At 46.2% G+C, this 26,154-nt stretch overlaps 1 protein-coding gene across 1 annotated transcript in view; it reads right to left on the bottom strand.

Moving 5' to 3' along the window:
- Window positions 1-5,785: 5,785 nt before the first annotated feature.
- The window catches only part of dab1a (DAB adaptor protein 1a), a 32,466-nt gene continuing 12,097 nt past the window's right edge, over window positions 5,786-26,154 (bottom strand). The window contains exons 3-14 of the mRNA XM_068743431.1: window positions 24,829-24,927; window positions 20,833-20,964; window positions 17,095-17,214; window positions 16,722-16,760; window positions 16,247-16,309; window positions 15,118-15,171; window positions 9,330-9,392; window positions 9,123-9,219; window positions 7,836-8,242; window positions 7,344-7,539; window positions 7,110-7,264; window positions 5,786-5,866 (exon numbers count right to left, since the gene is read on the bottom strand). Of these exons, the coding sequence (XP_068599532.1) occupies window positions 5,786-5,866; window positions 7,110-7,264; window positions 7,344-7,539; window positions 7,836-8,242; window positions 9,123-9,219; window positions 9,330-9,392; window positions 15,118-15,171; window positions 16,247-16,309; window positions 16,722-16,760; window positions 17,095-17,214; window positions 20,833-20,964; window positions 24,829-24,927 (1,506 nt within the window). The remainder of the gene's footprint in view (window positions 5,867-7,109; window positions 7,265-7,343; window positions 7,540-7,835; window positions 8,243-9,122; window positions 9,220-9,329; window positions 9,393-15,117; window positions 15,172-16,246; window positions 16,310-16,721; window positions 16,761-17,094; window positions 17,215-20,832; window positions 20,965-24,828; window positions 24,928-26,154) is intronic.

Raw genomic sequence — 26,154 nt, 5'->3', positions numbered from 1 at the left:
AAATAGGGAGCCATTGGCATCACAGTTGATGTGGGTGTAGCAGAGGATGCTGCCATCCACACACACACACGGATGAAGGGACAGCAGCAGTTGGGCACCTGACCAACAGACAGACAGGTGTGCAGAGTGCCGTGTGTGTTCAAGATGGAGGAATGGCCTACCGTGAGTTCGGTTGTAATCACTGCCTGAATCACCGTGTTCGGATACAGGTTGGTGGTACAGAAACACAAGTTGGAGTGCATGCACAGGCTTCGGTAACAAAATCTACAGAAGCTAGTCAGTATGTGACATGATGGCGTATGGAGACGGGATCCAGAAAGGACAAATAACGGCGAGCTGTGCAGCTGGACGCAGTGTTAGCAAGTTCAGACAAAGACCTACAGCAGCCAAGCACGAGGAACAAAACGATATCAGGGGGCATCGAAAAACAGCGGGGGAAAAAACGGAAAAAGAAAGCATGTGTTGGTATTGCTTGGGTTAACGTCAAGAGTTTGCATAATTGAAGCCTTCCTATTTTATGGCACAGAAGTCCGGCGGACAAAATGTTATCATTATGTACAAAATGAGTTTGGCAAACCAACGATCAGATGCCTTAAAGCCATGTTGGCTCTATAACTATAGAGCTGACCCCAGCGGCTTGATTGATTTATAAAATAAAAATTCAATTTTTCAATTTTCTTTTTTTTCTTCTTTTTTTTACATCTGTATTGTACAAAAGCTATAGAGAATGAACATTCGAATCACAGAATCTGTTTGACTTGCAACACGTCCCTCTCAGGGTCCAGTTCTCAGTATGTCTGGTCCTCTGGCCTCGATGTCAGTCTGTCTGCAAGGAAAGACATTTGGCAAAGTGTGCCTCTGTGTGTGTGTGTTTATGTACGCTGATTGCTGTATGCACAGTATGTGTCATTGGTGTGTGAGTAGCTCCCAGAGAGTCTGTTTCTGCATAGCGATCCAGCAGACACTCACAAGACGGGGGGCGGGGGGGTAGTGGCGGCGCCAACCAACCAATCTGAAGCAGCAATCCTAGTAGCAGGCCATCCCTGATAGGCCCATGATTCCAGTGTCTCAATGCAGATTCCATCAGTTCAAACAAAAGATGATCGTTCTAATCCCGCCGAGCTCACGTGTGCTATGGATGTGTGTGTGTGTGTGTGTATGAGTTGGAGGCACTGCTTGATTCAGTCCCTCCTTGGCAGCAGTCTCTGGGCCAGACACAGGAGGCAAATGAAGGAGTACGAGAGAGGTGTAAGAGCGAAGGAGGGAGAGAGGGGGAAGGAGAAGGATATGTCTGTAAGGCTGGGCGTGAGTCTCCACTGGGAGCGGAGAGGAGAGAAGTCAGCACGGTGGAAGGAGAACCGCTTCCATCTCTGTGACTGATAACCCTCCCGCCTGGTGTGAATGACTGAGACGACCCTTTCCTCTCAGGAGGAGAGCAGGCTGCAGAGGAGGAGGAGGAGGAGAAGGTATACAAGGGGAGAAACAGGAGAGGCTTTGCCTGCACAGCTATTTGTCAGAAGAGTAGAAGAATGTTTGGCAGGCAGGGAGATGTAACACACACACACACACACACACACGCGATGAATGTTCTCCTCCTGTTCTCTTGCTGCTGGTCAGGACTGTTTCTCTTTATTTCTTCCCTTTGTTGATCTTAGCGTAGAGAGGATCCTTCCCCTTCTGTAGATGAAAGAGAAACACATCAGCATTTCAAACCGCCTTAACATTATCTGCCTTCATTTATGATTTCAGAACCTCCGTAGTGCACCTGAATGTTACATAATCAAAGGCAACACTCTAGATTGTGATTCATTCTCTCAACTGACTGAACAGTATCACCCAACTTGAAATGTCGACGAGCAGCTTTTGTGAGGGCCAGGACACAAAATGACCACCAGGAGGCAGTAGTGCACTACTCTCTGGATCTTTTACATTAAAATGATCCCCACGCTGTCAAAACATTTTTATGCGCATGCATGTGTGAGTTCCTGTTTCAGAAAGTGCCATTTCTTATACCCATGCATATTCTCTCCATGCTCCCTCAAAGACCAGTGTGAATCAGATTCAAAAAAAAAAAACAGTGCCTTGAAAGTCCAGTTATGAGTCATCATGTTCGTATCTCTCCGAAGCTGAGCTGGAAGAGAGCAGTGGATGATGGAACACCCTGCAGTCAGAGCACTGGGATGCTGCATTCACTCACAATAGACCAGTTATTATTGTACACATAATTACAGCAAGACTCTCAATCTGCTGCGTGGAGACAACTTGACTGGAGAACAATGATTGGCCTATTACTTTCTGGAGGACTCAGTGCAGAGAGCGAGAGTTTAGGGTCTGCCAACAGCTCCCACTCACGTGATACGGCAGCCAGCGTTCATAAAACCTGGTGAAGCCTGCAAGTCGTCTCTCAAAAACAAAAAAAGAAGGGCGTAGAAAAAGCTGCATTGTTTTTTACAGCATAGGATTTAATTCAAATTCACTACAGGAGGACACATTTAGAAATAATATACTAAGGCAAAGGTGCATCTATCTGAGGATGTTTTAGTTGGTCCAAAAAAAAATCAGGATTACCTGGTCACCTTGGTGGAAATTGTAATTTGTAATTGCACATTTCATTGTTTTCTGACATCTCAATATATTGATTTAATCAGCAATGATGATAATTAGAGTTGAGGTCTCTAACGGCCAAACTTGTTCAGTGATTAGTCACGGCCAAAACCATCGGTGTAAAATCGATTATGTGTTCCGATCGCACCGAAAGGTTAAAGTCTTTGAATGCAGCTCTCTCGTTATGGATGATCCCACTCTGGGTTGGATGCTTTGGTTTCTGGGACACAGAGCTGTAACTGCAGGCCTGGCAGAAAGAGGCTGTCAGCAGCCCGGAGAGGTGACAAAGAGGCTGAGACACAGCCCGGCGGTGTCACCCCACATCATCAAACACAGGGGTCCCCAAACTTTTTCCTGTGAGGGCCACATCACTTTTCCCTTCTCTGATGGAGGGCTGGGGTCAGTTTGTAGGAAAGGTGTGATGATGGCAGGGGTGCCTAAACATTTAGGGGCCGAATGCGGAGGCAGGCTGTAGTTTGGGGTTCATCTCACCATCACAACTACACACAGTGACATGAATCGAGTGTCACACACGCAATGCCTCTCACACCCAAACTCAGTCTCTCTCCAGCACTATCAGGAAGTGCAGAGGCGAAGAACGACTGGATCAATCAGCTGATCCAATACAGCTGCAGAGGACCAAACAACAAACCTCAAATTCTTGTAAAAAACCCGAAAGCTGCACGCCTTGGTTTTGAACCCAGGACCTTCTAGCAGGGAGTCAAGTGCACTACCCACTACACCACCCAGATGTTATCCCATCAAGCGTTAGGATAAATAGACAGTAGCATTGTTGACTTTAGACCAGAGGCACTGGTTTTGAATCCAGTACGACGTCACCAGGTCGGAAAGACGCCCACTCCACATAACACAAAAGGAAAAAGCACAACATGACAACACAACAACATAGCAACACCGTACAACACAAAAACACGCTGTGGTCTGAGAATACCTCAAGTTTCCTCACCTATACGGTGGCGTAGTCGGTAGGGTTACCGGCCTACTGCCAGAGGAACTGGGTTCGCATCCGACTGTGGGAGTGGGGGTGGAGCAGGGGCGGCAGGGTAGGCCCAGGGCCTTGCCTGGGCGGAGTGGAGTGGACCAGTGGTCCACTCCACTCCGCTCAGGCGTGCCCTGGGCCTACCCTGTTGCCCCTGCTCCATCTCATTCCCGTAGTGGGATTCGATACCAGGGCCGTTTTGCCCCCCTCTACAGTGCTGCCAACTATGCCACCGTGGAGGTGAGGAAACTTGCCCTGTTATTACAAAGTAATTACTATGTAATAAGTTGATATTACAGAGCACCGGAACATTAACTTTCTGGCTGTATGTGACCATCATTAAAATTGTCCCAAATAAAAGGGAGGCTACTCATGTTGTATGGAAAGGAAAATAAGTAAATTCTATTTTGGGTCTCTGGCATTGTTCAGGGGGCCAGGCCAAATGTGGAAATGGGCCGGATCCGGCCCGCGGGCCGTAGTTTGGGGACCCCTGGTCTAACAGCTCTGCCAACCAGCCCTGCTTCAGCTCCATGAAGCTGACGGAGCCAGCAGGGCTAAGGTGGAGGTACGAGCGAAGCATATCCTAAATGCCTGTGTGTGTAGGTGTGTGTGTGTGTGATCATTTGGGCCTGGGCCTGGAGGAGCAGTGTGAAACGTACAGTGAACCGTAGAAGCAGGCCATTTCACAGCTGAGACTGGAAAGCGTTCGCTGGACATGATGAGATCACATCAAACAACAACAACACATAAACAAACAAACAAATCCCCCACTTAGACTCCCACCGGCGCAAACACATGCCCCTCAGTGGGAGGAGGAGTACGGGACATGGCAGTCGCGGCCAGCAGCAAACACACACTCCCACATTTTTGGCTTGGATATGAGCGCAGGTGGTGACGGTGTCGATCACAGGTGTGCTTGTCTGGAGAATCCCTGGGCACAGGTGTGTGTGTGTGTTTGGGGACATGTCTAAAATCGATGTGATTGAGCAGGTAAGCGACAGACTGACTGGACCAGGACCAAAGCAGCCCGCCTCCTATAGAGGAGATGCTCTGTGCTTTGGCTTTAACACACTGGGTCTGCATCCAGATTCACAACCTCTACAATCCGTCCTCCCACTTAAGACTTGCATCCACCTGCTGCCCCGCAGATTTCAAAGCAACTCAATGTGAGGACGGTGGGACACTCAGCCGCCCCCTCCTCCAATCGTGGAGAAGGGAGAGACGAGAAGGCTTCTTGGGTTTTAATTATTGCCAATTATGTCCGGGCAGTCATTAATCTTGGCGCCCCGGTATTAGCTGATGAAAACAACACTATTACATTTTCCACTGTGTGAGTGCCAGCAGCTATCATTAGGCAGCCACAGTCGGGAATTGTGTGGGTGAGGACACGGGGTAAGGAGGCTGGCATCTAAGGGGCTATGGAGTGAGTGTGTGTGTGTGTGTTTGCATCCTCCTGTCTCCTTGTGTATGTAAATCACATGTTACCTCTGACATTTATCCAGTGGGATCAAATCAGCAATTCCCTGCATTTGGATAGTGGCTGCTCATCTTCATCACTTTCATCCTCTGATAATAATACAAATAGCATGGGTTCCATTCCATGATGTCGCATAAATAATGTTTCCAAATGACCTCCCATATATTAGAAGCTAAATAAATATCCAAGATCAGCAGCATGTGAATCTCAGAAGATGTCCTGTTACATTAAGAGCACAGCTTCTGATTGGCTAATGCTATCAGCCTTCACGGTGACGTGGGCATCATTTGGGAGACGGGTGGGATTAAGGGCGGGAAGGGGGGGGGGGGGGGGGGGGTTGGCACAGAGCACCAGCACCGGGGTGATAATGAATGATGTGCTTGTCACAAATTGTTTTAAAAACTCAAAATAACGCGTCAAACACAAACACAAATCCAGAAATGACCAAAGAAATGCACAAAGAAATGCACACATGCCCACAATCACACAAGTACAAAGTACAATCCACTCAATCAGTCAGGCAGATTTTCCTTTCAACATACAGAGCAGCACCAGTGAAAATGAGCCCAGCTGAGAAATGAAGAGTGCAGCCCTCTGAGAGATCTGATGGATTGATGGAAGGGGATAGTTTGGAGGCAAGCAGGCGGAGGAGGAGGAGTTAGTGGGAAAGAGAGGTATCAGTACCTACCCTGCCCTGCTGCTATTTAGCTCCCAGCCTCTGGACTGGCCTGGTCTGGGCTGGGCTCTGCTGTCTCACTGGGGCAGGGTGACCCAGAGCCACATGCCTAAAGAAAAGACGAAGGGAAGGGAGAGAAAAGCGTGGGGGGGGGGGGGGGGGGAAAGTTGATGGACGAGTAAAGAAGTAAAAGGAGAGTGGAAAGTAAGCAGAGAAGAATAAATCGAAAAGAAGGATTTCAGGATCTGTAAAGGCTGCCAGAGTAGACGAAACAGGAAGCAAAAGAGAAGAGGTGTCAAAGAGAAATACCAACGATGTGTTCCCCAAAACACGCACACACACACACACACACGCACACGCACACGCACACGCACACGCACACGCACACACTCATTTACAGTAATCTATTATGAAATCCTCTGAGGAGTTTGTTCTATTGATCTGCTAAGCTACCCTCCCTTTCACACCTCACTCCCCAGAGAGAAGTGACTGTTGTTCCTCTTGGCCTCCTTTCCTATTTCATTTCTTTCTTTCTAACCTTTGTGTCATTCTCTCCGCCTCTGGCCGACCACCAATTCTTATTTCTCTGCGTTGTGTACAGGTTCTTTTATTTCTGCCTGGTGACATTTTCAGCCATGTCAAAAGGTGATTTTTTTTTTCTTTCCAGTAATAACCGGAATGGAGGAATGAAACTAATGTTCCACGCTTGGAGACGACACAGGCAAGCCTGAGAGCCACAGTGAAAGAGAGGAAGACAAACGACTGGGAAAGTCTCGTTTCTTAGAAGGTCACTCATTCTAAAAGGACCATGGACAAAGGCACAGCTCATTTCTAGCTTCATCTCGAAAAATCTCTCTTCATCTTTTCTTTTATTTCGTCAATCTATTCTCTTAGATTGATGCACTTCTGGTAAAATAAATATTAACTGCCCCTGGAAGAAAGATTGGAGTATTATTCCTCCTCTAGCTCACGAGATGAGTCTGTCTATGGAGGAGTAGTGATGTATGGATGCTACCTGGCTGGTATTAATGATGTCCCTGACAATTCCACCAGCTAATTTAGTGCACACACACACACACACACACACACACACACACACATAGTGAAAGACAAAGTGCCAGAGTTCATATTAGGAACACACCATCCATGTGGCCGATCTCTCTCTCTCTCTCTCTCTCTCTCTCACACACGCACACACACAGCAGCATCAGACTCCTAATCAACCAGAGTGATTACCTGACCCCCCCCCCCCCCCAATGCTGCTACAAAGGCTATTTATCAGCAGATCTCAACACGGGGTTCAGGTTATAGCAGCAAGGACGGACTTCTTAAAGACACATCCTCGCACACACACTTACAGCATCTTCCTCGCCGCTGCGGCTGGGGCTGCCCTCTACTTCCCCAAATGAGTCATCTGTGGGGGGGTCTGTGGCGTCGGTGGGGGGGTCACTGACATGGGAGGCTGAGGACTTGGAGGGAGAACTCTTCTTGGGAGCTGGGGTGGGTGCTGCAGTCAGGAGAAGACGAGTCAGATTTGAAAACGCACGTCATCTCGGAGCGCAGCCCATCGTGCATGGAGTTCTTACGCGAGTTGGTGGACGGTGTCGTGGAGGTGACTGGTGTCAGGTTCATTTGAGAAATGTCGAAGTCGTCACAGTCGTCCGTGTCCTGGGCGGTGCCCACACGGCTGAAGTAAGTGCTGAATGCATCTGACGTTGCCGCTAAGCTGGGTTGCTCGGCCTTTTTTGACGGCATGGCCGGAGGCTTCGCCAGCTGGAAATCCTGAAAGAAGATTCAAAGCCTAATCTGAGGCAACGGTGAAACTGGAAACACGTTGAGTTGTTGCAGAACATGTTACCACCATAAAGAAAACGCATCACGCATAAAAAAAATCCTCAGAGGAAAAGAAAAGCAACATTTTCTTCGTGGTTTCTCTCGCTGATGTTAGATATATTGCAGTTTTACATATTACTTGCTCTGAATGGTGACCTTAATAAAAAAACAAGCTACATAATGGAGTTCTCTGCGCACATCATAATTCTGTTCTCATCAGCATTCTTCCCTCATCAGCTCCCAACCTTGAACATCTCCTTGCCCATCTTCCTCGCCCTCTCCCCGTGCTGCGGACTCGACGATGCTGAAGGGGAAGATGCTGAGGCGCTGGCTCCAGCCCCCGAATGGCTCTCGCCGGCTGGAGTCACGGTCGTGACGGGGGTGAGAGTCTGGAACATGGCGGCGGGCAGTGTACCCACAGGCTGGGCAGGGAGGTAGGCTGTGGGGGGGAAGGCTCCAGCTGCCATGGCTGCCCACTGCTGCTGGGTGGCTGGGAAGATGTTGGCCTGCCCCCAGATGAGAGGCTGGCCGCCTGGCATTACCTGGGCTACTGGACCTAGAGGAGACTGGACCCCGAAGGCCAGCGGCGTCTGGGCAGCAAAAGCCTGCTGGGACCAGTGGCCGGGGGTTACTGCTCCCATTGTCACATAACCTGGTGATAAAGTGGAGAAAACATACAGAGCATGTAGGTATTTCATAAAATATTAATGATACTGTAAAAAAGAAGCGAGAAGTGTGAGGTGATTTAGCATAGCAGACACGCACATTATAACCCCTGCATCGCCAGAGTGCTGCCCTACTTCTGCCTGCGGATAATGCGGCGCCTCTTAATGGTCACGGTGAAGTATAATAATTACCTCCAGAATGAGGCAGAGTCATTATGAAAAGGCAGAGCTCGACATACATACACTCATCAAAATCCCTCTAAGTCATCAGGTGAAGCTGACTCTATTACACGCTGCTTCTGGTGTCCAGCCGTTACCGCCAGCAGAGCAAGCTGACTTTTAACCGCAGCCGCCATGCGACACCGACATGAGCATGCAGCGGAGGAGAGGAGAGGAGACGAGACGACTGGGTGTAAAGGAGGAGAACTTAAAACTTGGAAGCCCACATCGCCATCTTATTCACAGAAGAGCCATGCAGGCACAGGAGTGTTCACTCCAACCATCGAAGCACGCTTTTTTACTTTTCGCCGCTCACCAACGTAGCCTCGGTTGCAGCTAAAACCAGCAGCATCTGAGGCAGTGAGCTAAACGCCACATTTCATATTCAGCGCACAACCAATGGTACCTTTTTCCTTCTTTCCCCTCCTCTCATTTACAATTCAATTCCATTCCATCCCTGGCTATTTACCCCCCTCCGCCCCACCACCACCCATTCGCCTCTCCCCTGCCTCCTGCCTCCAAATCCTCTAAATCTTCAGCCTCCCCTCCCCTCGCCTCCTCTCTCGGGCTCTCTAACCACCCGCCGTGTTGGTTTCCCTTCTGGTTGCAGCGGTGGCGTATTTCAGCAGAACACGAACAAGGTCGTACCTGAGGGCACAGATGAGGGATTGAAGGGAGCGAACAGTTCCGTTGGAGGCTGCAGGCCCTGCGAGGGGTCAAGGGTGTTGGCTGGAGATGCGGGGGTCTGCACACATTGGGATGAGAGGTTGGATTGAGGAAAAACAGGAGGAAATCACAGCATGGCGTTTTGTAGGTTGCAAATCACTGAGCTGTGTTTATTTGACAGCGACTCACTGATGGGGAGGTGATGTCAGGCGGTGTGGACATGTCTCCGAAAAGCTCTAATTGGTTGATATTCTGAAAGTAAAGATGCAGACGACCAGTCATGTACAATAACAATACACGTGTGGAATATTCATCCTCGGGGTTAGTTGTTGTTCCGGTGCAGCATGCCTCAGACATCGCATGCAGCACGACACCAGGCTGGTATGTTTGGGGCACCTACCTGAGCACTGCGGCAGCTACACGGAACAGGTAACAGAGCGGCGAGGAGAGATGGGATAATGAGATGAAATGATTATGATGACATACCTACCAAGAGTTATCACAGTATTTGTCACCCGCCCCACATCTATCACACTGAGAGTACTCTATGTACTCGCCATGCCTTGCTACTCAGAGATGACATGCTCGAATGGATCGTTTCCATTTCATTTTACTTCTTTTCACCTAAATGTCCCCTCTGGGGGTCAGTAAAGGTAAAATCTAATCGTATGCCTTTCACCAGCTGGTCTATAAGCAAACTACCACACCCCTGCATCATTCCTGAACGGTGCTCTGGATCAGTCATTTACGATCCCTGCTGCAGGGGGGGGGGGGGGGGGGGGGGGCGTGCCTCAGAGGGAATAGCTATCAAACACGGCAGCCGTTCTATCTGATCTCAATTTGTTCGTTTCCTTTCACAAGTCGCTTCATGATCCGTCTTATTAGTAGCTCCCCCTCGTCGCACATGGATACAATCTTTAGGCTGGTGGCGATTTGAAGGAAGCTCTATTTTTAGTCTAAAAGGAGTTCAAGCTTAAAATATATGGTCAGAGATTATAATTCATGGATGTGGTTAATTTCCTTTTGAGATACCGAATGTTCTTAGAATATCTTGTCTCTTGCGGGTTACACACATACTACTTCGTATTTCTTTTTATAAACAGAGGGGGGGATCAGATGCAACATGAATGTCGGCTGCACAGTGTAGAACAGCAGATACAGATCGACTCCAGCTCGATAGCCACGATTCACAGAATCGGTCTGATAACGGGGTGACCATTGGATTCATTTCACGAAACATATTTCAGGAAAAAGTCTTTGTGAAGAAAACCCACATTAAATTCCTACAAATGTTATTCAGGCTTTACATTATTGGAGCAAAGCCACAGGAGAAATGTCACAAAATTTTTAAACATTGCAAAAAGTTTGACGTTTATAGATGTCAATACCCCCCCTCCATCAAACACTGTGACCTTTATGTCACCCTGAACTAAGAACCTTCATCAACCACTTTCATGCACGCACACTGTTATGTGATAGCCCATGCACTAAATGTAGTGATTTGTACTACCACTTTATTTTCTTAACAACTTATTTAACACTCAGCCGGACTTTACAGCTGCACATCATGATCATGAGACCCCGATATCTGATCCCCGCGTTCTAATCCAAACTATGGACTCCAGCATGTCTGCCCTGGTATCTGTCACGCATCCTATCATGTCCATATTACAGAACGCACAGCGCTGATCCCTTTTCTCTTGTGGCAAGACGCCATTCATGCATTTGACTTCTCTGCAGAAACACTTTTGTGAAAACATTCTTAAAGACCGTTTCCTCATCCTCCTTTTTCATCTTAAACTCCAGACAGTTTTCTTTTTGCCACCGTGACAATTGCAGGTATCAATGCATGGGTGACTCCAGAGACTGAATAGAATTGAGGAGAAGAAAAGTAGCTGGGACAGACGCTGGTCATCTCATCTTCAAGAAGATGCACGGATGAATGTTTGCCATCGGGTGTTTATGGCTGCATGAAGCAGTTCATGAGAGCCAGACAGCTTGCTCCTTGCTCACATTATTAAAACGCCCTCCTTGCTTCTTTTCAGAGCCACAACAACAAGAGCGCTGTGCTGTGTACAGTGGCTTACCTGAGTCCCCATTTCCAGGCCTAAGTCTATCAGATCTGCCACTGCCTGCTGCTGCTGCTGTTCAGTTTGTTCTTGTTGGGGGGGCTGAGCATGATTAGGATGAGGTTGAGGATGGTGCGGGGTGTTTTGATGTCCGTTCTGCAATCACAACCCCAATGTTAGATGGCGGGTGGAAGGAAAAGGTATATTCACACACGCAACACGTTAGTTACTTGTCATCCACTCAGAGAGAGAGAGGAGGTGAGTGGGGGGAGAAATGAGATGAGATGTTATAGTTGTAAAGCACTCACACACACACATGAGGATTTACCGTGTTTTAAAGATCATCCCTACTTTGATTCTAAACTAAAGCCCTGAGCAGGAGGTTTAAACTGTTTCTGGAAAGCCTGCTCTCCTGTCAGGAACTACCGTGTGAAACACTGACCAGCAGACACAGCAACAGGGGCTGGATTACTGAACATGTTGGACACCATAACAGGGGCTAGGAAAAGGAAAAGGAACAATCAAGTTCCTTCCTCTGCATCATTGCGCTCTCAGTTCCCATCAAAGTGAATTATATGTAAAGATTTTGGTAAAAAGGCCAGTATTATGCTTAGAATCATTTATCATCAGCAACAAATCCCATGATAAACACACAGCCAAAAATCTATCAATCCTGCATCCCAAGTGATGCCTTTGCAGCCGACAGCTTGTATCTTCATGCATCAGAATTATAATAAAACAAATAAGATAGCAATGCAGCGCGTCTGTTTTCATACACCCACCATTGTAAAATCTGCTTCTACAAAACGCCTCCAATATTTCTCCAGCTACAGCAGGACAATGATGGCTTCTGCCCCGCTGTCATTGAATCATGGTCTGCAGGTTGCTCTGGCAAAGCAAGAGTAGCCGGTTCCCTGCAATACAGCTGAAGGTTTGCTTTCCTCTGGATGAAAGCATGAACTATGACGGTCATTAGCTGATACAGAAGAACAATAACAGCTTGCACGAATACCAATCAATTCTGGAAATGCAGTCCAATTGTGTACTGGATGATGTTTTTCCCCCTTGACATTCTGAGCTTCATTCTGTTGGTTCATTGAAATCCAACTGATGAAATTATCCTTCAGGCCTTTTTTTTTTTTTATAAATCTGATGGTACTGCTATCATCGTGGAAAGTCTCAGTTATATTGTTCACTCTGTCTGTCATTGCTCTTTTTTGCTGTCAGTTATCCCTCTGTGCCCATTAGATCCTCGGACCTTCTCTTTACCCAGCCCTTTATCATTATCAGCTCAGCGTCACCGATCAATTAGCCCTCTCCAGGGAAACTGATTACCTGTGCACATGTGTCCTGCATACAATTATTTCAGCCCCTTTAATGAATGCCACCTTGCTGAGCCCCTACTGTTTGACTGATCACACTGGCAAAATACTGCTAACGAACTGTCACATACAAACACACACGTGACCAATTAAAACAGTTTAAAATTCACAGCCATGACCCTCATGTATGGATCATGTAATACATGCACACACTTACAATTTATTTTTTTATTTAGCCTTAAACACTCAAAATTATGATTAGTTTTTCGTTGCTGTCCATTGCTGCGTGGTGCCAACTCTTTTTACGTGTCCTCGCAAGATTCCATAAAGCAAAAGGATTAGCTGACTTAAACCGAGATTCAAGTCTCAAGATTCCTCGAATGGCTTTTCAGTAGAAGAGAGCAAAGGTCCGTTAGTGAAAGAAGGTTTTATTTTCTTCTGTCACAAAGCTGACAACGACAGTACTGAAAGAAAGATCAGCACAACTGAAGGAGCGACTGAGCAAGAATATATGACGAAACAATAACTCGCCCCTCAGGGAGCTTCGCAATGCTCCAGTTTCACCTCAAAAGCTCCACACCACGCCCTCATATTGAATTTTCCCAGAAAACTACCTGCAAATGATGTACTTATCATACATCACCTCATAGCTCGTCCTGATCCACTGGGGGAGTCAATCTATTCGGCTGGTTGGTGACATGATGATGGCCTCTACGTGTTGATTCAACACACACTGAGGGTCAAGGGCTCAGTCGACTGAAATGTAAAAATGTGTGTGTGTGTGTGTGTTTTATTGATTTGTCTCATTTAAGAGGGTGATAAATGAACCAACAACAGAGATTGCTTTGGACAGTAAGTCTCATTTCTCCCAGCGGCCTCCATTTAATCCCAGGTGTCAGAGAGGGCTCTCAGCCGACGTCAGCCTAAAGTCCCTCCGCTGACAAGAGCATGAGCTTCTTCTGCAAATGGAATAAATAGTAAATCCAGTAGGAAAATAAAAAGCTGCAGTCAGAGGAAACCTGCGGCCTCTTCAGATGCACGAGAACACACGTGACTGATACACACAACACGATGCAAGGATAGGCTACACTAGCTGAAACACTCATTGTGTAGAGCGTACTGTGTAAGTTATCGCCGTTAACGGTGCCTTTAGTTTTATTGTATTGGCAGTAACAATAGGTTTGCTGCCAGTTTAGCAACAGTTTTTGATACTTCTGCAGTTCTTCCCACTAAATGTAACTTTTGTAGCATCACAAATTCCCCATTTCTCCTTGAGGCAGCTCATATAAACAAAATGATGTGAATAGCAGCATTTTGACTCCCGATGGGAAAGACTTGCTGTGACTTCTCTGGCTGTGGCGCAGCATGCCGGATAGATTCAACCCACAGAGGGTGCAGCGCGGCAGCAGCTGCCTGCCTCCCCGTTAGTCGGGATTGATCTAGCAATTAATTGTCCCAAAAATTACAACACAAGCAATGACATTTGTACAATACTTATATTTCCATGATCCTTGGTTATACCCAGTTCCTCCGACTGATGGAGAAGCAGAAAAGACTTGAATTTGCCTTATTTGACAAGTCCAATTGGTTGCACAAGAGAGAGTTATTGGATTTGTTCACTTCCAGACAGCAGCCAACACAAACGCAATCCAAATAGCAGCATGTGTTGTGGGCAGGGCGAGGATAGAATAGCAATACTAGGGTGTCTGTAAGCTTCTTACCAAAGCCGAGGCTACTATGGAGCCAGAAAAATGGCAAGACTGATTCCAAGCCAACCGAGGTTCACAGAGTGGGCTTGTGACTGCCATGAGTGATGTGGAGGAGGTTTAGCTATTTAAAAAAATAAAACACTGCAGGGGGGGTACACACAGGGCTGGTGGGCTCTGGATGGACTATGGGAATACTGGGCAAATGGGATGAAGCAGTCAAAGAAATGCACACACACACACACACACATGTGCACTTGTGACAGCAGCGTGGTTACTCTGTGTTTTAGCAGATTAAATCAGGCAGGAATATTATAGGCAGATAAAATAGCAGCAGACTCATAGTGCAGCCTGACAGCAGTCAAGGTCGTCTTTCATTATAACCACTGGTGTGGGCCAGGATACGCACAGTAACAACAGTATACCATGCACAGGGCTGTAGACACACACACACAAACTCATAATGTACAAAATCAAACTGTTCAACATCCCAAGATACAGATTCGTAAATATGAGACCATGCACACTGACAGCTAGCTCATTAATCTATAAGCATTAAGGAACAATATGACGTGCGTTCAGCACAATCTGGGATGAGGCCATGCAGATTTTGATTGGATTTAACAACGGGCAAACCACAATCAGGCATGCTTCATCAAGTGCACTGGCACACACACACACACACACACACGGCATAACAGCACTGTGTCCCAGCAAACCTCTCAGGGAGTAATGACAGACACGTCAACTGGTGAAAAGAACTTCTACAAGGAAAGGCTTTGCTCTTGTAATGGAAGGACAGCTGAGAGGTTTGTCTGAGAGGGGGGGAGGCAGATTGACGGGGGGGGGGGGTTCATGGGGCAAACGCACGGTCACTCACTGGGTGTCGCTTTGGGACATCGTAGACACCTTCCTTCTGCTGACTGGTGGGAACCTACACAGTCCACCAATAGAGCCAGAGAGCCCATTACCTACAGTTTAAGCCTTACACATCCTGATAGAACGTTCTGGATGCTCCTCAGGACTCAAATCAATCACTAATGCACGTGTGCGTATGTGTGTGTGTGCGCGTGAGTGTGGATAATCAGAATTAAAATCTGTGGAGTGAGAACTCATCTACGAGGCTAATCAGTAGACTACTGGCCTGCAGTGATGTCTCTCCTCCTCTCTATCTCGCCCTAATGAAGAATGGATAAGGCTGCTATCACACCCACAGACATGTAATAACTCAGATTGTCGCACATACGGAGACATGCAATATCCCCATGTCGCACGGGCAGAGAGACATGGCAGCTTGTGCAATGAGAAGAAACAATGAGCCCTGATAGCAAAATGCTGGGGTGTCAGAATTGTCAGATTTCAATGGGTTTTGTTTCTCCTGTAGAGGAAAAATGCTTAAAATCAAGTTGTATTCTCCAATCAGAGGACTAATCACACTGTGTGTTAACGAGAACTCGCTCTGATGAAGAGCGTGGATATCTATTCAGCCTTCCCCAGCCTCTTTCTGCCTCCCAACGCCTTGCCTCGTCTTTCACATGATTATGTCCCGCGTTTATTTCCAGAGGCTGCCATCTTTATTCATACATTAGTTCCTCTGTGGCTGGGGCACACGTTTCGTTTGGCTCTCCTAAGTGCATGTGTGTGTGTGTGTGTGTTTCTGTTTGTGGATGTTTGCGCACGTGCCAGCACTCCATCTATTTTCAATCTATTTTATTTAAAGATCAAACGAGAGGGTGGTGATTAATCTTTTCCCCCCTGGTTTCTTTCATCTATTTGGGAAGAGAGGGATTGGAGGGGCAAAAAAAGGGGAGGAGATTGCTCTCCACGTAGCCCAGGAATAACCACAATGATAAATGCAATAAGAGAAAGGCTCATCTCCCTGGGATCCATAGTCGCCATTGATTCTCTGTCTGTCTGTCTATCTGAGCATTTTGTACTTGGAAGTTTGACCACAGCTTATGTAGGATGATGAGAATATACTTGAGACACAAGTATGAGCTTGTGGGTACCTGATAAATGCTCTCTTCTGATTGGTCACGGATGGGCTCGTGTCCCGCCTCAAATACAATGTACTACAACGTCAGGAGGGTGAAGAGGAAAACAAGGGCAGGAGAGAAATTGAAAGATTGAGAGAAAAGCGTTGAAATTGCAGCGATTAGTAAAACAGCAAACGTCAACAGGTTTTAATCAAAAAGCAGTTGGACAACAGATCGCAGCAAGACATGTAGGAGAATTTAAGCAGCCCCAAAAAAATCCCCATGTCGCTGAGGAAACATCTAACGAGCTAATAATGCACCCCAACTGCTGGAACCATGGCTGCTCCGATTAGAGCGCCTCCTGCTGTTCTCGGCTCCTCACACATGGTGCTATCAACACACTGTCACCGAACAGGAACCGTCTCCCTGCAGCGCACACAGACAGGAGCAAGCCGACTGGCTAGAAAGCAGCAGGGGAGGGCAGCGGTGTGATTGGTCAGAAAGTTACCTGGTACACAGGGTCCTCCAGATCCTCCTCCAGGATTGTCTGTAGATGAGCAGCGGCGGAAGGATAGGAAGAGATCAGACAGTGAGGAGAGAGGAGCGCGGGGGGGGGGAGGGGGCATAGCAGCTTTCAGGTAATCATTGATAATCATCAGAGGGAGAGAGAGATAAAGAGAGATAAAGAGAAAAGAGTAAAATGGGCAGATGGTGCCACTGATTGAACCAGAAAGTGGAGGCTCTGTTTGCAGTTCCTCTGCTTTGATGTCTTTTCAAGTATTGCTTGACTTGTCTGTTAAGAGACTCTCAGATGAAACTCATCATGCTAATGGCTGATGATTAAGGTAAAGTTGAAATTAGCAGTTAGTTGCTAAGCGTACCTGGTAGACCGCCTGCTCACACTGCTTGTCCTTCTGGGCCTTCTTCTCCATCTCCTCTCTCTGCTTTATCTCATAGATGAGCTGGAACAAGTCCCGCAGGTCCAGGATAACAGGCTCAGCCTAGAAGGACAAGGACACATCGTTCATCCATTAACAGCAGGGGTCCCCAAACTTTTTCCTGTGAGGGCCACATCACTTTTCCCTTCTCTGATGGAGGGCCGGGTCCAGTTTGTAGGAAAAGTGTGATGATGGCAGTGGTGCCTAAACATTTAGGGGCCGAATGTGGAGGCAGGCTGTAGTTTAGGGTTAATCTCACCATCACAACTACACACAGTGACATGAATCGAGTGTCACACACGCAATGCCTCTCACACCCAAACTCAGTCTCTCTCCAGCACTATCATGAAGTGCAGAGGCGAAGAACGACTGGATCAATCAGCTGATCCAATACAGCTGCAGAGGACCAAACAACAAACCTCAAATTCTTGTAAAAAACCCAAATGCTGCACACCTTGGTTTCGAACCCAGGATCTTCTAGCGGGGAGTCAAGTGCACTACCCACTACACCACCTAGAGGTTACCCTACTGGGCATTAGGATAAATAGACAGTAGCATTGTTGACTTTAGACCAGAGGCACTGGTTTTGAATCCAGTACGACGTCACCTGGTCGGAAAGACTTCCACTCCACATAACACAAAAGGAAAAAGCACAACATAGCAACACCGTACAACACAAAAACACGCTGTGGTCTGAGAATACCTCAAGTTTCCTCACCTATACGGTGGCGTAGTCGGTAGGGTTACCGGTCTACTGCCAGAGGAACTGGGTTCGCATCCAGCTGTGGGAGTGGGGGTGGAGCAGGGGCGGCGGGGTAGGCCTAGGGCCTTGCCTGGGCGGAGTGAACTGGACCACTGGTCCACTCCACTCCGCTCAGGCGTGCCCTGGGCCTACCCTGTTGCCCCTGCTCCATCTCATTCCCGTAGTGGGATTCGATACCAGGGCCATTTTGCCCCCCTCCACAGTGCTGCCAACTATGCCACCGTGGAGGTGAGGAAACTTGCCCTGTTATTACAAAGTAATTACTATGTAATAAGTTGATATTACAGAGCACCGGCCGTATGTGACCATCATTAAAATTGTCCCAAATAAAAGGGAGGCTACTCATGTATGGAAAGGAAAATAAGTAAATTCTATTTTGGGTCTCTGGTATTGTTCAGGGGGCCAGGCCAAATGTGGAAATGGGCCGGATCCGGCCCGCGGGCCGTAGTTTGGGGACCCCTGATTAACAGGCACACACTGGAAGGATTGATGTTCATTGTAATTATGGGATAATTAGTGTTGAGCTATCCTGTCCTGCCTCGTGACACAAGGTTAAGGTGCTGAAACCGTCTTAAATCCCACATCCTGCTGCCTCGGCATATCAAATTCCCAACAGAATTATGATCAATGACCTTTTAAATCTAAACTGTAAAATGATGTGCTGTGTTCTAACTTCATCTACAAACCATTAGTCTAGACGGATCTTCCGAAAAACATTTCACAACGGGACGACTTCCCGTTTGTATATGAAAGGACGATTTATCCAGCCCTCCAACAGGTGTGAGTATAAAAGGAAAATTATCTAAAGACTCTTATTGAAAACAGATGTCCCTGTTATAGTGACGCTGTGTAAAGTCTGGAATGAGACGTGCAGATTATGACTTTTCTTGAGATTGTAATCCAATGACCAGAAGTCAAAAATGCACACACACTCTCTCTCGCTCACACGCTCACACACACACACACACACACCCTGGACAGGTGTTTATAAGCTTATCTGCGCAATCTATTCTACTCTATTCTTTCTTACTGGCCGGTTCATTGACAGGAGCAGATGCTCGTGTCTTGTTGCACCTTGCACCACCTGTCTTGTCAGGGGAACAAAAGCACCGACAACAAGCCCGTTAAAAGACTCACAACCTGCCACCGCTGTCACAGCAAAGAGATTTAGAGCACAATGACGTTTCAGACCGGATCAATGATTTAATGTGGCTAGGCGATGTTTGCGAGGAGTTCACAGACTGAACGCTGCCTTGCATAAAGATGCGTTCGTTCAGTTTCGGCTTTCAGCAAGACGCACCCGGCCACGTATTGCTCATGACAGACACAGTGGGGTGGATGGCGGCTGCTGCTGAGCTAACACTGGAACCTGTCGCTCTCAGATTCAAAGCCTCTTTGCACTTGACATATAACGTCTCATCTTATTCAAATTCAGTTTTGATCCATGTCTTTCAAAGCATGGATAGGTATAAGAGAAGACACGTGGAGCTGAGATGAGCAGCAACTTTTGTGTAACACCTTTTGATTGATACTACTGACAAGCAATATGGATAGTTTAAATAGTTAGCATTAAATTATGCAGGAAAACCTGCATCAGGAACGTAAGGGTTATAATCTTCCTTTAGATTTTCAAACTCGGGATCAAACAGCCTAGAAGAGGTACAAAAGAGCTCTGCTGTGTCCCTCAAAGTTTGCAAACTGTAAATTTCAGTATTCACTGATCATAATTCAATTTGCAGCAAATTATGATGCTTGTTTCCTGACAGCTGCAAAAATACAAATAGACAGAGAATATAGGCTGAACAACTAAAAAAAAAGATTGACTTATGATGGAAATGTAATATCGTTTTAGCCAAAATAAGGTCAAAATTCAAATGTCTGAATGAATATTTCCCATAATAGCACATAGATTAAGCTATAATGGCATAACACTATTTGTGTACCTCCATCTCCACTAAAGCTTGCTGCAAAAAATATCTCTTTATTGTGCTGATATTTGAAACTGAGCAGCAAAACCACTTTCCGTACTGCACTTTCAAATCAAGTCCCAGGTCGCCTCTTCGCAGCGACCTTAAATATTGTCCTCCTGATGAATAACTATTTCACATCAGAGAGAATGCGTTCCAATGACGGGCTCAGAATATGCTGCAGGCTCTGTGCTGCCATCCATCTTGAGGTCTGCTCAACAACTAATAGCTGGAGTGTTCATGACGGCAGGTTCAAAATCTGGAACTGTGACTAAAATGTAAGCGTGACCTTTCCTCGGGCACCTGTCGGATAAATAGCAGCTTAGCTGACTGATGAGAGCTTAGTCTTAGTCTACGCTGTTCTGCCGGGAAGCATTTCAGAGCAGTGATTCTTTTTTTTGGGGGGGGGGGGGGGTCTGGTCGGTGTAAATGTCGAGTACAGCCTGCTGGGTGTATCAGTCTCAGTCAAAGAGGCACAGTTCATGGCCCAGGGAGGATGGATATGCCATTAGAGTTGGTGACACACACTCAAATCCTCATCGACTCACTATGGGAAATCAATATGGCTGCAGAGAGCGAGCCAGGTGGACCCAAGCTAAACAAGCCGAACACACAGGCGCAGCAACAACAACGACATTCGCATTTAAAAGGGTACTCAATACCATATAGAGAATGTTGTTTAACGTGTGAACCTGTGTACACACACGCACACACACACAAACACACACAACTCTGCAGAGTAAACAGTTTGTTTGATGGAAAGCACAAAGGGAAATGAATTTATGATCCAGGGTCCTTATCTAAATGTCAAGAGTTCTGTGCTACAGTAAAGACACCCTTATGAATCATGCATTAACTTACACACGATGAGTGCACACTAAACATGTGGAGCAACACGCACATGACTCACTTGTGCACACAAACAGACACGAATTGCACTCAGACACTGACCGACTGTGTCGTCTTGATAGCCACAAAGCGGTGGTTCCCTTCCTTCCCGCAGACGTAGCCGAAAGCACGGTGGTCCGTGATGTCCTTGGCAATGTAGGAGATCTCGTGGACTGCATGGTGGTGTTGGAGGATCTGAAGGAGGCACCAGAAAGGATGTTTAATTAGCCATGGTCCTATTTAGACATTATATTGATCGTCTGCTACTCAGCCGTCATGGCTGGGTTTTAACACTCTGAGCTTCTCCCACCACTCAAATACCATCCACTAAAGGAGTCGTCGTTCCCCCCCCCCCCCCCCACACACACTCATATGTTGAGACTGGTGCTCTGTGTGTCTAACATTGCTATGGCAATGGTCCATGCAGATAAAGGTTTTTGTTGAAGGCAATAATAATTGAGCTTGACAAGAAACACAAGACTTGCTCAAGATATTTGACCCTGAAAATCTACAAGCAGAGAGTTCCTGTTGTTGGAGACCCATTTTATGTTGTAATGCAACAATGGCTACGGAAATAAGTTCCTGCAGAAGTCCAAACTCCTCAGCTAATCCTGACGCTCGATCAACTGAAGCTGAGAGTTGTGCTTCTCGTGAAAAAAAGTGTCTGGGTGCATTATCTGTACAGATCCCTCCCGTAATGTTGTCCACAGCGTGACATTATAATAATGTGAATAGTTTGAAAAAACACATTGCTAGAGAACATAACTTTGTCAGCATTGCCTAAAAGGATTAGATTTACAATCAATCATTTACACACTAAAATCTGTAAAGAAAGGGCAGATTTAAAAACACCAGAACTTGCCTCGAAACATTTGCTATAAAACGGGAATAAAAGGGAAATTCTACGCGTTAATTAAAGCATTTACTTATCTTCAATGGTAAATGGTCTTTCTAGAATGACATGAATATGAATTAATATTAAATATTAAGACATTCAATATCACATGGCAAAACGGTTCGTGGCATGAATGCCCTCTTTGTAATGCACAGATACCAAATGAAACCAAACCGCCCCAAATTCCTTTAGTCTTTTCTAAAATCCCACTGCCCCGTTGTGTACAAGCAGAAACAAATCCTCGCAGAGACCTTGTACCCTCGACTAAAGTGTTCCGCGTGCCCCGGCCCGCTCTCGCTCGGCCTGGGAGAGGCGTGCCAAGCTGGCACGGCCCGTGGCAGATGGCGCTGCTTTTCCCAAGGACAGAGGAGGGATCAGTGACAATCACCGCTCTGCAAGCTGTCCACTTGATCGCTTCATCTGTGCCCTCACCCACAACACACACACACACACACAAAACAAACATGCAAACATAACTCGCAACCGCATATGGAATAGCGTTGCGCTAACACTAAAGGACTGTTTTGGTGTTGTTGTTGTTTATGCCAGCTGCACACTGGGATAGGATACACTCAGTCACTGTAATGACCCGGCAGCCTCCGGTGAGCTGGGTGTTTCAGCCCCAGACAGAAGACAGTGCTACACACACACACACAATATTATTGCACGGGTCATGTCTTTGAGATTTCATAATTGGAGTTATGATTATTATTATTGATACCCCTACGCACACACACTTACACACACACACACAGCTCATTTGGAGAGGTTATTGAATCATCCCTGGGTTGCTGGTGGAGTGGCAAAGTATAACTCCAATCAGGCTGCTTAGTTTTACATCTCAGTCTGTGACTTAAACGATGGTTTTATTGATAGGGTAGACGACTGCTCTTCTGAAGGGTGAACAGGGACACAAGCGAAGACCTTGCTGTCGGTGAAAGCCTACCAGTTCTTCCTCAGGGCCTGTCTTGGAGAACAGACAGCCTGTCGTACCTCTGGGTTTTCCACAGCAATGAGGAAATTACCAGGAGGAACTGGGAAAGCTTCAAAAATGAAAATGGCTGCTTCCTTATATGATTTACAGAAGTAGAGTTCTTGTAGTAAATAATCTTGTAGGCTCACTGTTCTGGTACCTTTTGGCCTGTATGGACCCCCCCCCCCCCCGTCAGGCCTTTTAGTCCAACTCAAAGCAAAGCTCATTAACTTTTTCTGGGATGCTGACAATGGGTGGCACAGTGGGTGTTGTTTTACCCAAAGAGGGGGGGGACAGGGCCTCATCCAGAGAGAGAGAGCGAGAGCGAGAGAGATGCCCTCTGCCAGATTAATGTATCCCTCTTCTTCTCCTCCATCTCAGTACCACCTACCTCCTGCACGACCTTCCCTCCTCCAAGAGCGAAGTCATCCATCCATTCGTTCAGCCATACATCCATCCGCCCATGTGGCTGACTGATGCACAGGATGGGAATGAGACTGTCAAGATCCGTGAACCTCAGCAGAGTCATTCTCTCTCTCTCTCTCTCTCTCTCTCAAGCCATTAAAAGTGGTTGAAAGACTGATAGTAAGAACAGCATACCTCTTTAGTTAATATTAATACGCAGGGACAAAGGACAAGGTCTCCCTATAGAGGGCTTTACTTTGAGATATGCTGACTGATTCTCTCTCCATCCTTCTAACTCTCTTTCTGTCTGTCTTTGTCCCGTCCTCCTATCCTCCCTTCACCTGTCTTTGTCACAGTCATGATTCCTCTTGCCTTCTTTTTTTGTACCTTTTTCTTGTTTGGGCTACTCTATACTCTCACTTTTTGACTCTCTGCTATCCATCTCTGGTTCTTTTACTTTATCCCCCCTCCATCTTTCAGTGCACTTAGTTTGAAGCATTAGAAGGAATGAGACAAAGAAAAATGAGGGCTATAAAAAGAGGGATGAGAAATTGGATTGGTGAAGGATGAGTTTAGACACATGCAATATGGCTGCTCTGGGAGGCCATGGGTTGCTGTCCCGCCTGTCTAAGACCTTGCACGGTGGAATTACTGCTGGGTACAAACACACACAGCGCCAGCGCCTGTTGAGGTGTAAATCTCTGACTTAGCACATCACCAAAGCCAGGCGCAGCGTAATAAGACTCACATTGTGTCCAGACCAGAACACATGCACCAGCAGGCCCCCTGACATCCAAACAATCATGCTTGAACTAAATACTTACAAATGCATGATCACATGCAACAGGTATAAGTCACTGAAGAAAGACAGTTCTTAAAATATCTGGAAAAGAGGTAAATTTTCTATAATAGTAATAATTGAGGGGGGGGGGGGGGGGGTCAAAAAGGCATATCTCCAGTATATGGCCGACTAACCATAGAAATGAAAAAAAATATTAATAAAAACTACTCCTAAATAGCTTTGGAAAGGAAAGATGACAAACAGACGGATGGGACAAAATGAAAACATTCACTGGCAGAAGATAAAAGTCGGTGGCTCCACTGTGGCCAGCCAAAAAAACCCAAAAAGGGTAAGATGCACAGACAGCTGAGCAAAGCATCAGCTAAGTGAAGTTTCTGGGATTTAATGGGACACTAAATTCCAATTATTAACTCGAAATGATACAGAAATGGCCTGTTCACTGGAGCTGTCCTCTAAACAGAGTGCTAAGTATCCAGTATCATGTGTATTGTTCAAGGATACTGTGACAGGTATGGCCATAGGGAGGATCGAACCTGGAAAGTACCTGTCAGAAGATCCCTGAGTAAGAAATAAACAAAACCCACGAGGCTCAATTTAGCCTTTGCTTCGAGCTCGATGTAACAACCAAAGAGCTTCTTTTATTTTGGACTGGCCCGACAGAGGTAAATCTGAGAACTGTCACTCTTCACTCAAACATTAGTATCTTTAATATGATTATATGACAGCAGTGATGCGGTCGTTGTATCGGTCTGTCGTAGTGAAGGAGACTCCTAATTGTGAAGCATAATACGGAACCAGCGCCGTTGCTGTTTGCCTACAATGGGACAGCATGTACTCTCTTCTACTGATGATGTGTTGCTGGTGTTTCAATTAGGGCCTCCTGATTTCCCCAAGGGTCCCTCTGTCCCTTCCTCCCTTGTAGACGCCTCATTAAAAAGAGGAAAACACTCACACAAACACAAACTGGAACACTTCTGCGCTTACCCCTGACTTCTCATCATAGATCTTGATCCCTCCAAAGGAAACGGTCAGAAACACCTTCTTTTTGTGTTCTCCTTTAGAACGTCCTGCTGCAGCTACACCCTGGGGACGGTGGGAAACACGCACACAGACACACAGCACGAACAAATATGTTAGAAGAAAGACTAACAAATGTGCACAGTGATGGGAAGTGAAATTAACAAGGAGGCTGTTTGCTTTTTGAATTATAGTAGTTTCCGCCCATTTTTCTCACAAACTGTCAATAAAATCTGTCTTCAAAAATCAGAAATACAATTTGCATATTGGGATCACTTTGTAATCAGCCAGTAAACAGTCACGCAGAGAATCACAGATTGGGTCATGTGTTCAGACCAGCAGTCAATTTTAACATCCTTGAGTTCACGAATTAAATAAAGTAAAATGAATTACTGGTTGATATGATGAATTAAAAATATCAATTATTAAGCTCGAATATAGTAGATTATGCATTAAATGATTGACTAACAGTAACTATATTACAGACATTGCAAACATGAAAGCACGAAGTATCCACCAAATACCTCGTGCTCATAATACATTAACTTGATCCAACCAAATATAAAACATCCTTTCAATTTTCTAAAATGTTGAAAGACATTGTGGTAAATGTAGGAACTCAATAATAACTGCAAATACAGACATGCAGGTCCATCAAAAAAGGCATCAAGACAATTGTCCGCTGCACACAGTGACATACTGATGATTTATAACTGTATAAGTGTAGCTAAGGGTGTAAGTCCCCTGTACATTCACTCCGCCCGCATTTGCATAGGCGAGTCACAGAAGAAAAGAAAAGAGAAGAAAGATCAGAGTCCAGCCAGGAGAGGGAGGAGCAGAATGAAAGCAGAGGTGGAGAGATCAGAGAAAAGGAGTTGATGGATTTCCTGTCCGAATAAATGAGGAGGAGGGAAGCTGTTTGATCAATGAGCTGTCTGTTCTCCCCTCACCTCCTCATGCTTCGGCTGGATTGAGTTTTCACTACACAAACAAAACGCAAATGTAATTTTCTCACTTTAAAAATCTCCCACAGTATATGTGGGATAATGCACTATATATATACTATATATATATAGTGCATTATTTAAAGCATTCTTTAAAGCGTTGTTTCCTACATGCAATCTACGGTATAATACTTCACTGAATCAGCTCGCTCATTGGTTGAATAAATGGCCTGTTTCTCCTCATCCTTCCCACTATCATCTCTCTCTCACTGATCATCCAAATGATTGCCCTCCTATGTGCCGTCTCTCCTCTAACTGTCCCATCTGTCTACCTCTACCTCTAATTGTT

Source organism: Brachionichthys hirsutus, chromosome 9 (assembly GCF_040956055.1).
Source record: "Brachionichthys hirsutus isolate HB-005 chromosome 9, CSIRO-AGI_Bhir_v1, whole genome shotgun sequence".
NCBI lineage: Eukaryota > Metazoa > Chordata > Actinopteri > Lophiiformes > Brachionichthyidae > Brachionichthys > Brachionichthys hirsutus.
The sequence above is the reverse complement of the archived record's forward strand: the minus strand, read 5'-3'. Positions and strand labels throughout refer to the sequence as shown.